Source organism: Eretmochelys imbricata, chromosome 4 (genome assembly GCF_965152235.1).
Source record: "Eretmochelys imbricata isolate rEreImb1 chromosome 4, rEreImb1.hap1, whole genome shotgun sequence".
Taxonomy (NCBI): Eukaryota; Metazoa; Chordata; order Testudines; family Cheloniidae; genus Eretmochelys; species Eretmochelys imbricata.
This window is the reverse complement of record NC_135575.1, coordinates 142,662,920-142,681,694: the sequence shown is the minus strand read 5'-3', so window position 1 is coordinate 142,681,694 and position 18,775 is coordinate 142,662,920. Positions and strand designations below refer to the sequence as shown.

Here is an 18,775-nt window from a genome sequence, read left to right as displayed (position 1 = left end):
TTAGAAAGCTTTCCCTAATATCTAATCTACATCTCATTTGCTGCAGATGAAGCCCATGACTTCTTGTTCTACCTTCCTCCAGATCTTTTTTCTCAAGACTGAACATGGCCAGTTTTTTAACTTTTCATCATCGGTGAGGTTTTCGAAACCTTTTCTCATTTTTGTTGCTCTCCTCTGGACTCTCTCTAATTTATCCTCATCTTTTCTAAAGTGTGGCCCCCAGAACAGGACACAATGCCCTTGTTGCCAAGAAGGCCAATGGCATTTTGGGATGTATACGTAGGGGCATAGCGAGCAGATCGAGGGACGTGATCGTCCCCCTCTATTCGACATTGGTGAGGCCTCATCTGGAGTACTGTGTCCAGTTTTGGGCCCCACACTACAAGAAGGATGTGGATAAATTGGAGAGAGTCCAGCGAAGGGCAACAAAAATGATTAGGGGTCTAGAACACATGACTTATGAGGAGAGGCTGAGGGAGCTGGGATTGTTTAGCCTGCAGAAGAGAAGAATGAGGGGGGATTTGATAGCTGCTTTCAACTACCTGAAAGGGGGTTCCAAAGAGGATGGCTCTAGACTGTTCTCAATGGTAGCAGATGACGGAACGAGGAGTAATGGCTTCAAGTTGCAGTGGGGGAGGTTTAGATTGGATATTAGGAAAAACTTTTTCACTAAGAGGGTGGTGAAACACTGGAATGCGTTGCCTAGGGAGGTGGTGGAATCTCCTTCCTTGGAAGTTTTTAAGGTCAGGCTTGACAAAGCCCTGGCTGGGATGATTTAACTGGGAATTGGTCCTGCTTCGAGCAGGGGGTTGGACTAGATGACCTTCAGGGGTCCCTTCCAACCCTGATATTCTATGATTCTATGATTCTATGACAATACTCCAGTTGAGGTCTCACCAGTGTCGAGTAGAGCAGGACAGTAATCGCCTGCGTTTTATATACGACACTCCTGTTAATACCCCCCAGGATGATATTAGCTCCAGACGCATCAGCTGAAAGCGGCACCAGACTCTGCCAGAACAACCCTTGCAAACCTGCCGAAGTATTTCCATTGCTACAGTGATCAACACCCCCCCAAAACACAGCTTTCAAGATCCACGGGTCCTACACATGCCCATCACAACACATGCTGTATCTCATCCAGTGCACAAAATGCCCCAATAACCACTAGGTGGGTGAAACCAGACAATCACTGCGCCCTCGAATGAACTCACACAGGAAAATGATAAAACACCCTGTCATGTGTGGGCAAACACTTTTCACAAAGCGATCACTCCGTATCTGACCTCTCAGTCTTCATCCTCAAAAGAAACCTGCCCCCTTTCAAAAGACGAGCCTGGGAGCTTAAATTCATTACTGTGCTAGACACTAGAAATCACAGACTGACCAGAGACACTGGATTTATGGCTTATTACAACAACCTAGAATCATAGACTATCAGGGTTGGAAGGGACCTCAGGAGGTCATCTAGTCCAACCCCCTGCTCAAAGCAGGACCAATCCCCAACTAAATCATCCCAGCCAGGGCTTTGTCAAGCCTGACCTTAAAAACTTCTAAGGAAGGAGATTCCACCACCTCCCTAGGTAACGCATTCCAGTGTTTCACCACCCTCCTAGTGAAAAAGTTTTTCCTAATATCCAACCTAAACCTCCCCCACTGCAACCTGAGACCATTACTGTTTGTCCTGTCATCTGCTACCACTGAGAACAGTCTAGATCCATCCTCTTTGGAACCCCCTTTCAGGTAGTTGAAAGCAGCTATCAAATCCCCCCTCATTCTTCTCTTCTGCAGACTAAACAATCCCAGTTCCCTCAGCCTCTCCTCATAAGTCATGTGTTCCACTCCCCTAATCATTTTTGTTGCCCTCCTCTGGACATTTTCCAATTTTTCCACATCCTTCTTGTAGTGTGGGGCCCCAAACTGGACACAGTACTCCAGATGAGGCCTCACCAATGTCAAATAGAGGGGAACGATCACGTCCCTCGATCTGCTGGCAATGCCCCTACGTATACATCCCAAAATGCCATTGGCCTTCTTGGCAACAAGGGCACACTGTTGACTCATATCCAGCTTCTCGTCCACTGTAACCCTTCGGTCCTTTTCTGCAGAACTGCTGCCTAGCCATTCGGTCCCTAGTCTGTAGCGGTGCATGGGATTCTTCTGTCCTAAGTGCAGGACTCTGCACTTTTCCTTGTTGAACCTGTAACCCACTTCCTCCCGCTGCTGCCCGCCTCCTTTCCTCCCTATGGTGGGAGGGGTGTTAAAGGGCCACTTCACCTCCAGTGGTCCCTTGAAATGTGCTAACTACTTATGCTAAACAGTCTGTTTCACCCTGCGTTTAGCTGTGACAATCTGAGGCCAGGCCTGCACTAGCCAGCTTATCACAGCACAGCTGGACTGATGCACCGATGTTCTTCTGGGCTCCTGCATTGTAAGAGGAATCACAACAAAGAGCCACACTGTACACTCACTGCAGCCGGACTGGCCATGCTGCGGGGCTGCTGGGACCAGTGACACATCCTACAGCTCCTTGTGAAGGAGAGGGGCCGGGCCAAACCTGAGTGGTGCTGTGACTCCGTGGGCCAGTGTGCAGCGCCACTCACTGAAATTTAGGCCAGCCGCGTCTCCATCGTGGCAGCGGGCTGGCTGGGCCGCCCCGAATGGTGCTACAGCTCCATGCGCCAGGTCCCAACACCACTAGCTCAAGCGAGCGAGCTTCTTTCTATTGGCATGCAAATCTGCATTGATTCCTGGGTGTTGATCTGGCCCTGCCGGCACCCCTCTGGCCACTTCTTATCTGTGTTTTCCCCAGGGCACTTGGTAATTGAGGACACCCTTCACGCCCTATTCCTGCAAAGTCGTCAGGGAAAGTTCTCAGCCCAGGGACAGTGACTTCCCCACCCTTCATCGTGGTGGTGATGATGAAAAACCAAAATGAGATTGAATCGCCCATCCAGAATCATTCCCCTTCGCAGGCTGGCTGGGGAGTTGAACTTTGCATGGCAGCAGCTTCATCCAAAATGTGGTTTCTAGCCTCTCCAGCTTTGCCTGTTTTGTGTGTTTGTGAGAGAGGGGGGGGAGACCCACAGCAGGGGTGTGTGTGTTTCTGTCACTTTCAAGAGGTTGATGAACATGCCACTGCCCCCAGCTAATGGGACTTAGCTGGTGCCACACGGGGGTGATGGAAGCTCCCTAAAAGTGCAGGGCGGCCACTGGCATCTCTTCTCCCTGAGGTCCCTCCCCCGTGCCGCCTCTTCCCCTGAGGCTCCGCCCCCACTCACACCTCTCTGCCCCCTCCAACCGGTAAAAAGTGATGGGGCTATGGATCTCCCCGTTCCAGCACCCCTGATGCCATGTTTATAACCAACCCTGCAGAGGGGGTTTGAACCTGGGACTTCCTGCGCTAAACATGATCGTTCCCCTCTATTCAACATTGGTGAGGCCTCATCTGGAGTACTGTGTCCAGTTTGGGGCCCCACACTACAAGAAGGATGTGGAAAAATTGGAAAGAGTCCAGGGGAGGGCAACAAAAATGAGTAGGGGATTGGAACACATGACTTATGAGGAGAGGCTGAGGGAACTGGGATTGTTTAGCCTGCAGAAGAGAAGAATGAGGGGGGATTTGATAGCTGCTTTCAACTACCTGAAAGGGGGTTCCAAAGAGGATGGATCTAGACTGTTCTCAGTGGTAGCAGGTGACAGGACAAGGAGCAATGGTCTCAAGTTGCAGTGGGGGAGGTTTAGGTTGGATATTAGGAAAAACTTTTTCCATAGGAGGGTGGTAAAACACTGGAATGCGTTACCTAGGGAGGTGGTGGAATCTCCTTCCTTAGAAGTTTTTAAGGTCAGGCTTGACAGAACCCTGGCTGGGATGATTTAGTCGGGGATCGGTCCTGCTTTGAGCAGGGGGTTGGACTAGATGACCTCCTGAGGTCCCTTCCAACCCTGATATTCTATGATTCTATGAAATGTGTCAGCCTCTAGCGTGGGACTTCCTCTGTTAGCCTGAAGCAGCAGCAGACTAGAGCTGGGTGAATAAGGGATGTTTTAATTCGTTGGCAATTTTGAAAAGCTGAAAAAAAAATTCCTTTTGGTTGGGACCAAAGTGGAAGCCTCTTTAAATTTTGAGCGAATCAAATGGTGGAAAAAATTTCATTTGGGGTCAAATGAACCATTTTGTGTTGACAAAATTGAACTGCTTTGTTTCGATTTTGACCACCAAAAAATGTTTTTGGATTTGTTAAAAATCAAGGAAATTGTGAAACTAAAAGTCACTTCAAACCACACCAAAAAAAATCAACTTTGGTTTTTCCAGATTCCTCCCCGTTTCCTGCCCAGACCGAACAATTCAGCAAAATTGACGCGAATGAGCAAAATGTTTTGCTGTCACCAAATCTGCATCCCCCCACCCTCCCCCCACCCCAAAAGCAGCTGTGGCTAAAAAGTTTCACCCATCTCTACAGCGGGCTGCCAAGCCCTTTAAGAGATTAGCCCCAAGGGGAGGACAAAAATCGGTGCGGTTCTCTAGTGTGGGTCACGTGCATCATAACCAACAGATGCTGCTGTGCTGGGTGTCAGCTTTTGCAGAGATTTGAGTGTGCACTTCATGCACCTTGAGCTTGGGAGCTAAAGCTGTAGTTGCTTCGAGAAATCGTCTTTTGTTTTAAGACGGATCCCAGGGACTGCTTCCTCCTCACCTCTCCCCCCGTCTAGTAAGTAAAAGAAACATCCCTGCTGGGGCACCCACGGGGAAAAATAGTGGGTGCTCAGCACCCACCGGCCCCCCACTGATCAGCTGTTTGTCAGCGGGCAGGAGGCGCAGGGGGGAGGGCGCGGAGTGGGGGCAGAAAGAGGCAGAGCAAGAGTGGGACCTTGGGAGAGGGGGCAGAGTGGGGGTGGGAAGAGGCAGAGTGAGGGTGGGACCTCGGGAGTGGGGGTGGGAAGAGGCAGAGTGAGGGTGGGACCTCGGGAGAGGGGGCAGAGTGGGGGTGGGAAGAGGCAGAGTGAGGGTGGGACCTCGGGAGTGGGGGTGGGAAGAGGCAGAGTGAGGGTGGGACCTCGGGAGAGGGGGCAGAGTGGGGGTGGGAAGAGGCAGAGTGAGGGTGGGGCCTTGGGGGAGGGGGTGAGTAGGGGCAGGACCTCAGGGCGGATGAGGGTGGAGCAAACGCCCGGAAAAATGAAAGTCAGTGCCTAGGGGTGCCCATGCTCCCAGATGCCAGGCTTAGTGAGGAATAGCAGAAGTTGTGGAGTATTTCCACCCTATGCCCCTAGGACAGCGTTCCTCGCATGGGGCTGCCAGTGGATGTTTTTGCGGCTGTGACAGCCTCCAAAGCATGGGCGGAGATGGGGGGGGAGAATCAGCAGCCCCTCCCTCCTCTTGCCCCTGAATAGCTCTGCCCAAGGGCAGTGAGATGCGTGCCACCTTGGTGTTTGCACTGGCATCACCAGCAGGGGTCAGCACCCTGCACTGGGCAGCCTCTTTGGGGGTTCCGGGCAGCGCCTCTGGGGACACGTGGGGCCGGTGTGCGCGGTGCTGGAGGCGGCTGTGGTGTTCGGTTGCTTGCCCGCCCGGCCGGGGCACCGGGAGCCTGGGACTCCACAGGCGGCCGGTGAGTTCCCAACCCACCTTCCCTGGGCTATGGGCGGCAGGGACAGAGAGACAGGTTTGTCAGAGCAGCCACCAGCAAGAATTGGTGGCCACCAAAACATGTGTTGTGAGAACCCCTGCCCTAGGACGTGGTGATGGCTGCTCGGGAAGCGGTGCTCATCCTGTTGAGCTGGGACTGATTCTGGGTCCCAGCCCGGGACAGGGGGGTCGTGTGGTGTGAACCCAACCTGAGGTCTGGATACTGGGGACAGCCCTGGCCAGATCTGGACAGCTTGACCCTTGCCGCGTGGGCCCTTCTCCTGTGCAAAGCTAACGCTGGCGAACTGCCCCGGCCTGTTTCTGTGGATTCAGCTCTGATCTCTTGGCTCAGTTCCCAATTCTCCATGTCCTCCCTGACCGAGCTATCACCCCCATGCCTTGCAGATACAGCTGGGGAGGAAGACACTGAAGACCAGATAGCGACAGGGGATGAGACGGAGCCTTCCACAGGGCCCTCTGGGTCGGAGCAGCCCACGCTCCCCCGGAAGCCTCCTTCACACCACGTCCATGGGATTAAGAGGAGGAAAAGCGCCCCGAAAAAGCTGCTGTCCAACAAACCTCAGGACTTCCAGGTGAGCAGCAGCAATGTGTGTGTGACGTTCGCCTCTCCGAGCTGCTCTTCCTTTACCGTCCCACTGACTGCGCCACCTCAGGAGTGAAACCTTCTCTGGTGCGTGACCATCCTGGGGTCTTCATTGCCCCGCAAAGCGTTAAACTGATCCAAGCACCTGGGAATCCTGCGGGAGCTGGGAGCGGGAGCCCAGTGCTGCAGCTCAGGGCTGCGTCTTCTCCCTGTAGGCCAGACTCCCGTCTGCCACTGTGGGTGCAACCCCATTGAGTCCAGTGGGCTGGGCTGGCGTAGCTGAGAGCTGAGCATTCCCCAGCGTCTGACGGGCTGTTGCCCTTTTCTCCTCCACCTGCCTTTAGATCAGGGTGCGAGTCATAGAGGGCAGGCAGCTTCCCGGTGTCAACATCAAATCAGTGGTGAAAGTGACGGTTGCCGGACAGACGAAAAGAACTAGGATCCGCAAGGGGAATGGCCCGTTTTTCGATGAGGTGAGTCCGGCTATTGTTCAGTGTCTCCACTGGGGTAGCACCTGGGAGCAGGGTCACATCCTGCTAGGCGCTGTGTACATAAGTAACAGATAGACCACCCCCATCCCCTGGCAGCTCACGATCTAGGATTTAGGAAGGTGCTGTGGGAAATGCCTCAGTTGCTCTTAGACAGTCATAACCCCCTCGTTACGATGTAACCCACGCAGGCAGTTGTTTTAGCAGCTGGTGAGATGGGGTTCGTTATTCCGGCGCTTGTCCGATGGGGGGATTGATTGTTCGAGAGCCCAGCACTGCGCAGTGCAAGGGCCAACACTCGGCCCTGTGGCGTTAGCAGTCTAGCCTCACTCTAGGCTTGCTTTGATCCTGTAGGGCCCCCGAAAGGGATCATGTGACAGGGCACCTGAGAACGTTCTCCTAGCACGTTAGTCACTTGCAGTTTGCGTGGCAGACAGGTGCATAGACGCACGCCCACGCGCTCCTCCAGGTACAGCTAGTGCCCGGAGAGAGCCAGGAAATGATTCTCACCTTCTTATTACAGTAGCATCTAGAGGTACCAGCCGAGATCAGGGCCCCAGTGTGCTAAGCACTGGGCACCCACACAGTGTGATGGTCCCTGCCTGTGACCGCTCTGAACCTGAGCCTGCATCAGCCTGAGGATCATCCCTGAGCCAGGGTGGGATGGGTCATCAGAGGCAATTACCTGCAGGTCTTGTGTTCGGGCCCATGCCATTCAACCAGGGTTCAGCCAATCTACAGGCGAGGCCCCACCCAGGGTTCTGTGGGACACAGTCTCTCCAGTCTGCTCAACCTCACTAGCTGGCCACGGGGATTTTCACTGCCAGTAGTTTGAACAGACTGTCCCTGTCCCTGCTCCAGCCTGGGCCTGTTCCCACAGTAGTCAGCCCCGGCTGCAGCCTGCATCGTCTCCTGCCTCAGCTGGCTGCCTTGTGGCTCTGACGCTACCCCAAAGAGCTTAGGGTCTAAATATAAAAGAAAGACAAAGCCTAGGAGGGGAAAGAGGGGCTCAGAGAAGTGATTTGCCCTGCAGGTGAGTAGCAGAGCTGGGTCCCTCAAGTCCTGATCCAGTGCTCTGAGATCCTCAGATGAGAAGTGGAGAAATATTGAATTCCAGCAGCTAGTGGAAAGCATCTCTAAGGATTGCACTGTGATTTAATCAACTTATGTCAAGGCCAGCCTTTGCCAGCGTTTGCCAGGCTACTGGTTTTTTCTGGGCCCTTGTACATATTTCGGACACGTTTCAGATCTTTGTCTCATCTGTATTTTTTAACAGATCTTTTTCTTCAATGTCTTTGAATCTCCGGCAGAGCTGTTTGATGAGCCCATATTCATCACGGTAAGTTCTCGAGACAAAACGGCCAAACTCCTCTTCCATTCTTCACAGTAGCCCTATGGTTCCTTGGAATAATGATGGGCTGGACCCCCAAACTTTGACCCAGGTAAGGACCATATGTGGCCACTTGCTACTAGCTTGGGAGTTGTATCTAGCTGGTAGAATGCTAAACAGTTTGCAGCCGGCCTTACCACTGGTATGATTGAGTAGGCTGCAGGGGCTGGCTGTCAGTTCTGATCCAAATGGAGCATTGGATGCTGGGTTCTGTTGTCCTTCAGGGTAGCATCTCTGTATTGGAGATGAAGTCTCTGCTGGGCTATGTTTAGCCACATTCTGACCACCCCTGATGTGAGGGATGCAAAGCCACTAAAGCCAGGGTTGTCTCATAGGAAACAATCCACTCGTCCCAGCTCTGCACTCACTTGCTGTGGTGGCCCATGCGTACACAGACACCATGGGCATGGGCAGGGATCAGACCTGGGGCCTTTGGCGTCAAAAGTACCTGCCCCTGCCGTCAAGCTGTCTGGAGTTGCTCATGACTGTGAGTGCCAACTTCAGGGTGGACTGTCACAAACCAGGGCACAAACCCCGAACTGGATATGTGTTCTACAATTAAATTTCACCAACCAAGTAACAAGCTCTCAAGCACCATAGCAGCCTAACCCATGGAGTCACAGACAGTCCCCTTAGGCATCACAGTCTATCTTGCCAGCCAGGCAAACTTGCTTTGGTGGTAGATGGTCCCTTGCATCAAAAATCCAAACACTATTCAGGTTACTCCCAGTCACAAAGGGCCAGTTACTTACCCAACTGCACCTTCGATCCTACACCATAGAGAAGGCTTGTAGCCAGTCCTATAATAAACTAACTAAAGATTTATTAACTAAGAAAAGAAATGAGAGTTATTTACAAGGTTAAAGTAGGTGAACACACACACAAATCAGTTACAGTCTTAGCTTCTGTTGCTTTTTAGAACCTGCTATAATAAGCAAGCTCTGTATTTTCTTTAGGGCTAACCCGGGCTAACCAACTGGGGATCTCTTGCTAATGCTCAAAAGTCTTTCCCCCTCACAGTTCAAACAGCATAGTGACAAAGTTCCTTCTGCTCAGTTGTTTTTATTCCCTTCCCCCAGAGTTCAAACTGATGGGACGAGCATTTGTGCAGGTCTCCTCTTCATGGGTGTGGGGGGAGCAATCAGCAAAGTCTTTTGTCCACTGATGTTCTGCAGTGGCTTGTCTGGTGTCCATGGGTCTTCTTTTGTTGGGCAGGAGATGATGCCACTTGTGGTAAACCAGTATTTCACCCTTGGTAATCAATTTGGGCTTGAATAGGGCCTGGGGGTGGCTGGCTCACTACAAAAGCAATTTTTCCTCTCTTGGTATTGACACCTCCTCATCAATTACTGGGAGTGGACCACATCCACCCTGGCTGCATTGGCCTTCAGCACTGGTTCTTCACTTGTAAGGCAACTCCCTTCTCTTCATATGCCAATGTATAGCTATGCCTGTATCTGTAATTTTCACTCCATGCATCTGAAGAAGAGGGTTTTTATCCACGAAAGATTATGCCCAAATAAATCTGGTAGTCTTGAATGTGCCACCAGACTCCTCGTTTTTGTGGATACAGACTAACACCCCTCTGAGATTTGTCACCCTTGGTAATGCTTCTTTACTGACTGGGGTGTTTTCCAGTGTCATAACTAAGGCTATGATTCTGTCATGGAGGTCACAGGTGACTTTCCGGGACCTTTGAGATTTCTTCTTGGCCAGGGCTGGAAGAGTTGTCAGCCCCAGGGCTGCTGGAAGATCTGAGTGGTGGCCAGCCCCGGGGCCACCAAAGCAGCAGTCCCCGGCCCACCGGAGCAGCAGCTGGGGTTGGGTCGGCCCCCCTGGGGCTGGAGCAGCAGTCATCAGCCCCTGCCGCAGGAGCAGCGGCAAGCCCCAGAAGTGCTCTGTTTGTCCCTCCCCTCCCTCCCCAGGGTATTTTTAGTAAAGGTCAGGGACAGGTCGTGGCTTCCCTGAATTTTTGTTTATTGCCCGTGACCTGTCCCTGACTTTTACTAAAAATAACCGTGACAAAATCTTAGCCTTAGTCACAGCGAACACTTTTATAGTTACCGAGCAAATACTTAAATATTACCTTAGAAAACAGGATGCAGGTGTTAATAGTGAGATTAATGCAGGCAGCGATTTACCAGCATTCCCTAAAGTCCAAACACTAAACACGTCTCTGGAAATCTAATACCTGTTTAACAACACTAACACACAGGTGAGTTAGACTGGTTCCCAGCCATGCATTTGTCAGTTTTCAGAGAGGCCTAGGGACCTTGGCGTAACCTGGTACCTGGTCTGCCAACATCACGCTGACCCGAAACACCCTGAACTCAACAGTACTCTCTCCTTCACTTCAAGGGGCTTCGTGTCAGGCCCCTAGTGAGGTTAAACACAAACTGCTAGAGTGTGTCAAAGAAGTGGGGGGAATGATCATGATATTTTTGCAAAATGTATTTCCCTGATTTCTTGTTAAACTTGAAATGAGAAAAGAATTGCGATGAAATCTGACAAGTTTTGACCTGCTTTCCAAACCACCAAGCTGAGTGCGCTGAGAATGCTAATGATTTAACATGGATGGTTGAGAGTTTTTTCCTTACATGCTGGATTTACATTTTTGCATCTTTCCCCCACCCTCCAGGTTGTTGATTCCCGGTCTCTCCGGACAGACTCTGTGATTGGGGAATTTCGGGTAACGATTTGTGATTTCATCTCTCTCTCTACATATTTTTAATCATTTTGGCCTCTTTTCTGTGCAGCCTGTGGCTAAACATTTGATTTTGTTTTTCATTTTATTTTATAGCTGGATGTCGGGACAGTTTATGCAGAACCAAGTGAGTTAAACAATTATAGTTAGAGATTTTTGGAACCATTAGAGATTTTAAATTAGAAATCAAATTTGTACAATTTAGGGACATTTCTTCGCTACAACTTTCTATGGGCCAAATGCAGAGGTCTACATGTGCGCACACATGTATTTACACATGTATATTTAAATGTAAGCACACAAACACACACAGTTATATATACACATCACAGGGTGACGCTGTCCCTTTAAGAGGGAAGAGACCCATGCACCTGTGACTTGTCCGCTGACCCCAGTTGGGTTTGAAAGAGGGCACCTGGGCCCTAGATGTAGCAGACACTATGAATCAGGGCTGCCTGACACAGTCAGGAAAAGGGGGAGTTGAGAGATGCCAGAGACCAAGAGACTGTGCAAGGTCCCTAAAGGAAGCTGTAGGTGGTTCCTGGGGGAAGGCTGAAGGCAGGAGAAGAACAAGTCAAGTGGGGTTTGCCTGTTGACCTCCCAGAGCTGGAGGTTCAGGGCTGGAGAGGCCTGAAGGCAGGAGGGCCAGCAGAGGGCATTGCCTGCTGACTGCTGAAGCTGAGGGTCAGAGAGAGCTGAAGATAGAGGAGCCGTGGGGCTTACCCCACTGACGTCTCCACACTGGAGAGCTGGACCCAGGGGAGCAGTGAGAGGGCCATGGGGAGTGAGGGATACTCTGCTGGTGAGGATGGTCTCCTAGCAGAGAGGCTGCGGGGGGTGGGGGTTCCTGCTGGAAAGAGTGGGGCTGTACTACAGCCAGAAGCTGTCCCCGCAGAGAGAGAAAGGAAGACTGACAGAGTGCCTAGATATGGCGAAAGCCGCTAGAATGACTTACATTGCAGCTTGCTTTATCTGTGTAGGAAATGCAATGAGAAGCCAGCCTTTCTTACATCTATTTAACCCTTTCCATCCCTTTCCATTTGAAACCGGAAGGGGTGAGAAACAAACAAAACCTCCAACCCAACTTTTTCCGGATGCAAAAGTTCAGATGTGTTGGAGGAAGGTTCAAGTCTTGTTCTTAGTTTAGGTGAACTCAGTGACCTCAACTCCTGCAATTTTATCACACGTCTCGTGCTGTTTGGTGGTTTTCTTAAAGCCCCAGCTACTGGAGTCATGTGATTATGTGAGCATCTCAGCTTTCACTAGAAAAATAAGTAAGTTTCTTGCCCTTACAGTTGCGAAGAAAAGCTTGATGACACAAACCCTATAGGCTCAAAAACCAGCAGGCAAATAAAAAGAACTCAACATTTATTATTTTTAAAACTCTCATGACCTTAGAGCCAATTTCATGATATTTTTAGAGCTGGCTCATGATTATTAAATGCTTCGGGTTGACAATACTGTGAAATGCTTTCCCACATCCCTTATTCTGATGCTACAAAATCTTTCCATCCTGTGAGGCAGACAGTAATAAGCCAGAAACCTGGTTTCTCTCTTTTAGAGCATGCCTTGCTCAGGAAGTGGCTGCTTCTTTCTGACTCTGAAGACTTTTCTGCTGGGGCCAAAGGTTATGTGAAAGTCAGCCTGTTTGTGCTGGGACCTGGCGACGAAGCTCCTGTAAGTACCATTTTCCTGTCACTGGAGAAAGAGAGCTACTTGAGGGCCCGCTCTCTTGTCTTGCTGCTTGAAGAAGACATGAAGGGTTGGCTTGAATGAGATTGTGCTAGACCAATGATGGGAAGCAATCTGAGGGGATGTGCTGACAATGATTGTGTCATAGGAACTCCAACAGATCATTGGTCCACTTAAAGCAATCACCTGCCTGTGGCAGTGACCTATAAATGACGCTTCAGAGGAAGGCGAACCCTCTCCTTAATGGTGCCCTACAAAGGAAAATGATGGCTTTGAGCCTGTTCTTGCTTCTTCAGGATGTATAATACTCAAGGAGCTGACTGAGGACATATCTGAGCCATGACTGACTATCTTTGAAAAGTCATGGAAAAGGGAGAGATGACTGGAAAAGGGCAAACATAGTGCCAATCTATAAAAAGGGGAATAAAGACAACCTGGGGAATTACAGACCAGTCAGCTTAACTTTGTACCCGGAAAGATAATGGAGCAAATAATTAAGTAATCAGTTTGCAGACACTTAGAAGATAATAAGGTGATAAGTAACAGTCAGCATGGATTTGCCTAGAACAAATTATGTCAGACCAACCTAATAGCTTTCTTTGACAGGGTAACAAGCCTTGTGGATGGGGGGAAAGTGGTAAATGTGGTATATCTTGACTTTAGTATGGCTTTTGGTAGTGTCCTGCATGACCTTATTATAAACAAACTAGGGAAATACAACCTAGATGGAGCTGCTATAAGGAGGGTGCATAACTGGTTGGAAAACTATTCCCAGAGAGTAATCATCAGTGGTTCACAATTAAGCTGGAAGGACATATGGAGTGGGGTCCCTCAGGGATCAGTTCTGGGTCCAGTTCTGTTCAATATCTTCATCAATGATTTAGATAATGACATAGAGAGTACACTTAAAAAGTCTGCAGATGATACCAAGCTGGGAAAGGTTGCAAGTGCTTTGGAGGATAGGCTTAAAATTCAAAATGATCTGGACAAACTGAAGAAATGGTCTGAAGTAAATAGGATGAAATTCAATAAGGACAATTGCAAAGTATTCCACTTAGGAAGGAACAATCAGTTGCACACATACACAATGAGAAATGACTGCCTGGGAAGGAAAGGAGTCTGGGGGTCATAATGGATCACAAGCTAAATATGAGTCAATAGTGTAACACATCATTCTGGATGAAGGAATGTTGTAAGCAAGACACGAGAAGTAATTCTTCCGCTCTACCCCATGTTGATTAAGTCTCAACTGGAGTACTGTGTCCAGTTCTGGGCACCAAACATCAGGAAGGATGTGGACAAATTGGAGAAAGTTCAGAGAAGAGCAACAAAAATGATTAAATGTTTAGAAAACTTGACCTATGTGGGAAGATTGAAAAAATTGGATTTGTGTAGTGTGGAGGAGAAGACTGAAGAGGGACATGATAACAGTGTTCAAGTACTTAAAAGGTTGTTATAAAGAGGAGGGAGAAAAATTGTTCTCGTTAACCTCTGAGGATAGGACAAGAGGCAATGAGCTTAAATTGCAGCAAGGGCGGTTTAGGTTGGGCTTTAGGAAAAACTTCCTAATATCATGGTAGTTAAGCACTGTAATAAATTGCCTATGGAGATTGTGGAATCTCCATAGTTGGAGATTTTTAAGAACAGGTTAGACAAACACCTTCTCAGGGATAGTCTAGATAATACTCAGTCCTGCCATGAGTGCAGGGGACTGGACTGGAAGACCTCTTGAGGTCCCTTCCAGTCCTACAATTTTATGATTCTGTAAAGAGAGCCTGAAAGTGTTTCTTTCTGCTTGTTTTGTACCTTAGATGTATTAGGAATTTCAAGTTAAGACATCCCTACTTTTTTTGGAAAACTTCTTGGGTGACTCAAATGTAGCTTGGGAAATTTCTCAGTCCTTAGTTGTGAAGGTAGGGGCTGAGGTGGTGGTCATGGTGGTGGTAATACACACAGAAAGCTTTTCTCCTTAGTGGTTGAGCTAATAGGATTAACAAAGCAAGCAACCAAACCCCAAGAGTTATAAACAGTGTGAATGAAAATGCCACTCCCTCCCATTTAACAAAGATTCACTTCCTTCGCTTTTCTGATGCCATAAATTCACTAGTTTAACAATGATGGTAATGAACGATTGCAACAATTTACCAAGAGTCATGGTGGCTTTTCCATCGCTTGCACTTTTAAAATCAAGATTGGACATTTCTCTGTAATTCAAGCAGAAATTATTTTGGGGGAAGTCCTATGACCTGTGTTGCACAGGATGTCAGACTAGATGATCACAGTGGTCCCTCCTGTCCTTGGAATCTACAAAGCTAGTTCTTTAACTGTCTTAGAGTCTTCCAGGGTAGAGATGACCTGAATCTCAAATCAGGGGAAAAATATTCAGGTCACCTTTATATATCATGAAGGAACAAAATCCCATTTTACCACTTGCAGGTCACCTATAATAGTCCTGTCCAGTGCTGTTACATGCCAGCAAGGAAGAGTTCTACCTGACCTTGCAGGTGATCAGCTTACAGAGCGTATGAAAGGGGGGTGGGGTCCTAAAACGCTTAGAATTAGCCTGCTTCTACTTGTTAGCAAGTGAACCAAACTTCCCATTATTCTTTGTATATGCAACCCCATGATCCTTTGTGCATGAACCAAAGCATTTCGTATCTACCATACTAATTTTTGAGGCTAAGATTCTAGGGACTATGTACTTCGGCTGAATTTAGTGTATGACCAAATGGTGGAATGTGTGTAATATTAGTACCTGAAGCCTCTTGACCCACGGAGAATGTGTCCAGATGTCCAGGAAGGGACCATTTGTAATTGATGAGGGATACTTGTTATTGCAAATATCTTCGGTGATCGATGAGATAATTTGAGCCAGCGAGAGATGCTTTTAGCTTATTAGGAATTACTTATTGCTACAGATGTTTTCTATAATAATGACTTAATCACAGATTTCTCTGGCATATTGAATAGATAAGCTGAGATACCATGAAAGGGATTCTACATGTAGATCAGTTAGGAATTTTCTTTGAGAAAGGAAGTATCTTTGTCCAAAGCAAAATATAAAAGGGGGACAGTTTCTGGGAATGAATCAAGCTGCAGTCACTTTTCCATTCTTCAGATCAGTTTGGTAACATGACCTTCCTTTCTGTATTCTGCATTGCGCTGTATTAATCTTTTATTACAATCTATGATTGATAAATACAGATTGAACCTGATTATTTGACCTCTTACTACCAGCAGAACCAAACTCAAAATGCAACACAGGGAAGTCAGAGGTAAAATGCTCATGGACCTCATGAGAGTGGAGTTAGGCCAACGCTGAACCCTTTAAAGGTCCCACCCTCTAGCTCAGATCCTGCACTCTCTATGTGTCTGTGGCTTTACAGCAGAGATGGGCCTGATCCCTGGAGTTTGGCTCTGAATCCAAACTTTCACGACTGGTTTGGGTCTGAGGGTCCCAGGTGGGGCCCGTTGCTGGTTTATGGTAAAGGAGGTCTCACCATGGGGGTGGGATGCATTAGTTTCTGCTTAGTGGACTCTGTTTCTCTGCTTTGCGGAAAGGTTCAGCCCTGTTTCTCTCCTTTTGTAACAGCTTGTTTGTTTGTCTCACAGCTGGAGAAGAAAGAAGTGGTTGAAGAGAAGGAAGATATTGAGGGGAATCTTCTGCGCCCAACTGGGGTCACGCTGAGAGGGGCTCACTTCTGCCTGAAAATTTACAGAGCTGAAGACTTGCCCCAGAGTATGTGTTTCTGCTGTGGGGTCTAATTGGAACTGATCCATGCTCATCACCTTGGAAATGGCACAGCAGCAGTAACATGTTACAGCCCAAGGGTGAAGGGAAATAGTCCACCTGTGTTCTGTATTTCCATTCCGTGCATCTCACTCTGACACTGGACTCTTTAACGCCTTAGACCAGCTCTCCCGTGCATGTGAATCATCAGAGCGCCACGGTAGACAATGGGCCAAACCCCCAGCTGGTGTAGATTGGTGCAGCGCCACTTGAGTCAGTGGAGTTATGCTGATTTACACCAGCTGAGGAGCTGTCCTTTGACATTCTACTTGGTGTCACTCAGAGGCATGCGCCCTGCAGGGCAGATGGACTTTTACGGCTTCAGGGCTGTAAAAGTAATTAGTACAGGGCCAGGATTGTTACCGGGACAAGGCTTGGGGGCTGGTTAAAGAGGCTGGTTAAAGAGGCTTCCACCTCTTATTCCACCAGGGACTGGAGCTCATTGCCTTTCAATGGATGTAAAATCCCATAGTGGTCTCAGTGCCACAGTGGTCACATCTGTCACTACCTCATAACTGGTACTATCTGAAGGGCTGATCGGTAAAGTCTGGGCCACAGAGATGGAAAAGTTCAGAGTCAGATTCTAAGCAGAGAGTTCAGACTCCTCCATCTGCTCTGAAGCCGAGGGCCTACCAGCCCGGGGCCATTCTGGGCTGGCCACTGGCATCACAGTCAGCTGACGCCTTATGCGCTCCAGCCTTATGAGTGCTGATTGTTGAGGGTTCTCTTCTGTTCCAGTGGATGATGCCATCATGGACAATGTCAAGCAGATCTTCGGCTTTGAGAGCAACAAGAAGAACCTGGTTGATCCATTTGTGGAAGTCAGCTTTGCTGGCAGAACGGTGAGTGGTGGAAACTGACGGGCCATCCTCTGGCTGAGCAGGAAATCTGCCTCTGTCTCCTGGACTCCTCTTCCCTTAGCAACCCCATCAATGGGCCACCAGCCTCGTTCCATGGGACAGTGTTTGGTTGTGAGCCAGCTGTCACCTAGGGGTCAATTGGAGCATGGAAATGTGGGAGATGGGTGGCACCGTTTTCTAGAAGATGAAAGTAAAGGAGGTCAGGAGACGGGGGAATAGGTGGTCTAGGGCATCTCTGGTGCCTTTGTTTGTTGCTTTGGAGAAAAACAAAGAGGAATGAGGCCTGGGCAGAGTTTTATTGCAGGTGATGCCTGCAGCAGTTTGACCTGTTGGACTGACACAGCTCCCCGGTGGGCACGCAGTGGCATCGCTCACATCTGTATCTTACTCCCAAAAGCTAGAGATGGGGAAGATCTGTCGGTCTGATTGCTCATACTCTGCTCATTTCCGTAGTGCCGGAATATCTACGGGGTTAGGTCAACTCCTCCATCCAGCCTGGTCAGTGCTGCCCAGACCCCTAGAACACCTTTGTCCAGTCTGGTGCCATGTTCTAACCATCCTCACTCTTAGGAAATGGTTCCTGATGCCCAGTCCAAGTTTCCCTTTGCGCAGTTTCATCTCATCAGCCTTAGTTATGCCCCCTTTGATCTGTCTTTTCTGCCCTTGTGCTGAAATACCACGAAGAAGGGTGCACTAAGAATATCGAGATAGATGGACAGATTTTTCTACTTCGTACTTGTGCCTATAGCCACTACCCCTTTGTCAGTGTCACAAAATTAAAATGGCAAAACATTTTTTTAATTAAAATCTCTGATCCCTCTCAATGCAAAAATAAATAAAAACCCATAACTAAGGAGCCAGTCTTGGCTGCCTTTGCTCACAGGACTATTTGCAGGGTAGGACACAGACAGGATGGCAAAGCTAGGTTCTGAGTAGCAACAGATTAGCCATGGGATGCATCTCTCTGGAGAAAGCATGGGTGATGTCTTCTGTTCTTTGCTGCATATGAGTAATTTCTGCTCCACGCTCTTAGTGGTGCTGTTGTATTAAAAATGACAATGCAAATATTTAGATCCTTGTGTGTTTGCGGGGAGGGGTGGGGAAATAACCAAGAAATAATTTCCTAGCTCGGGGCTCGGCTACAGTTTTGGAACAGGCTTAAATTGATGGATGATCATTGTTTCATTGTCTCTTAAATGTTCTCAGTTCCCAAGCTGTGATCCATGAACCATTGCTGGTCCACGAGGATCTGTCTGGTCCCATGGATCTGACACCTCCTCCCTTAATTTCCATCTGATAAATTCCATTATGATACATTAAACATTTTCCTAACCTTCCTCTTCCAGGTAGACAATGGGCTGTAGTTGTGATGGGGATGTTATGGGCTCGTAAATGGGAATGGGGCTGGGTGTTCAGAAAGGGGAGGCGGGAAGGGCCCACAAAACAATCTCTCTGTTAAAATGTGGCATAGTCCATTCTGAATAGTTTCTCGTATAGCCCTCCTCACCATAGTATCTGCGTGCTTCCATTGGTGCAATAAGTTAGTGCAGACGTTGGTCCCTAACATCTGTCCTGTGTGGTTTGTACTTCCTCTTATCCTGGCCCTAGGGTGAATTGTGTG

At 48.7% G+C, this 18,775-nt stretch overlaps 1 protein-coding gene across 1 annotated transcript in view; it reads left to right on the top strand.

Annotated features, from left to right (window-relative positions):
* The window catches only part of DYSF (dysferlin), a 300,841-nt gene that overhangs the window by 62,747 nt on the left and 219,319 nt on the right, over positions 1-18,775 (top strand). The window contains exons 6-13 of the mRNA XM_077816190.1: positions 6,032-6,219; positions 6,575-6,703; positions 7,995-8,057; positions 10,747-10,797; positions 10,909-10,939; positions 12,374-12,489; positions 16,117-16,243; positions 17,033-17,136. Of these exons, the coding sequence (XP_077672316.1) occupies positions 6,032-6,219; positions 6,575-6,703; positions 7,995-8,057; positions 10,747-10,797; positions 10,909-10,939; positions 12,374-12,489; positions 16,117-16,243; positions 17,033-17,136 (809 nt within the window). The remainder of the gene's footprint in view (positions 1-6,031; positions 6,220-6,574; positions 6,704-7,994; positions 8,058-10,746; positions 10,798-10,908; positions 10,940-12,373; positions 12,490-16,116; positions 16,244-17,032; positions 17,137-18,775) is intronic.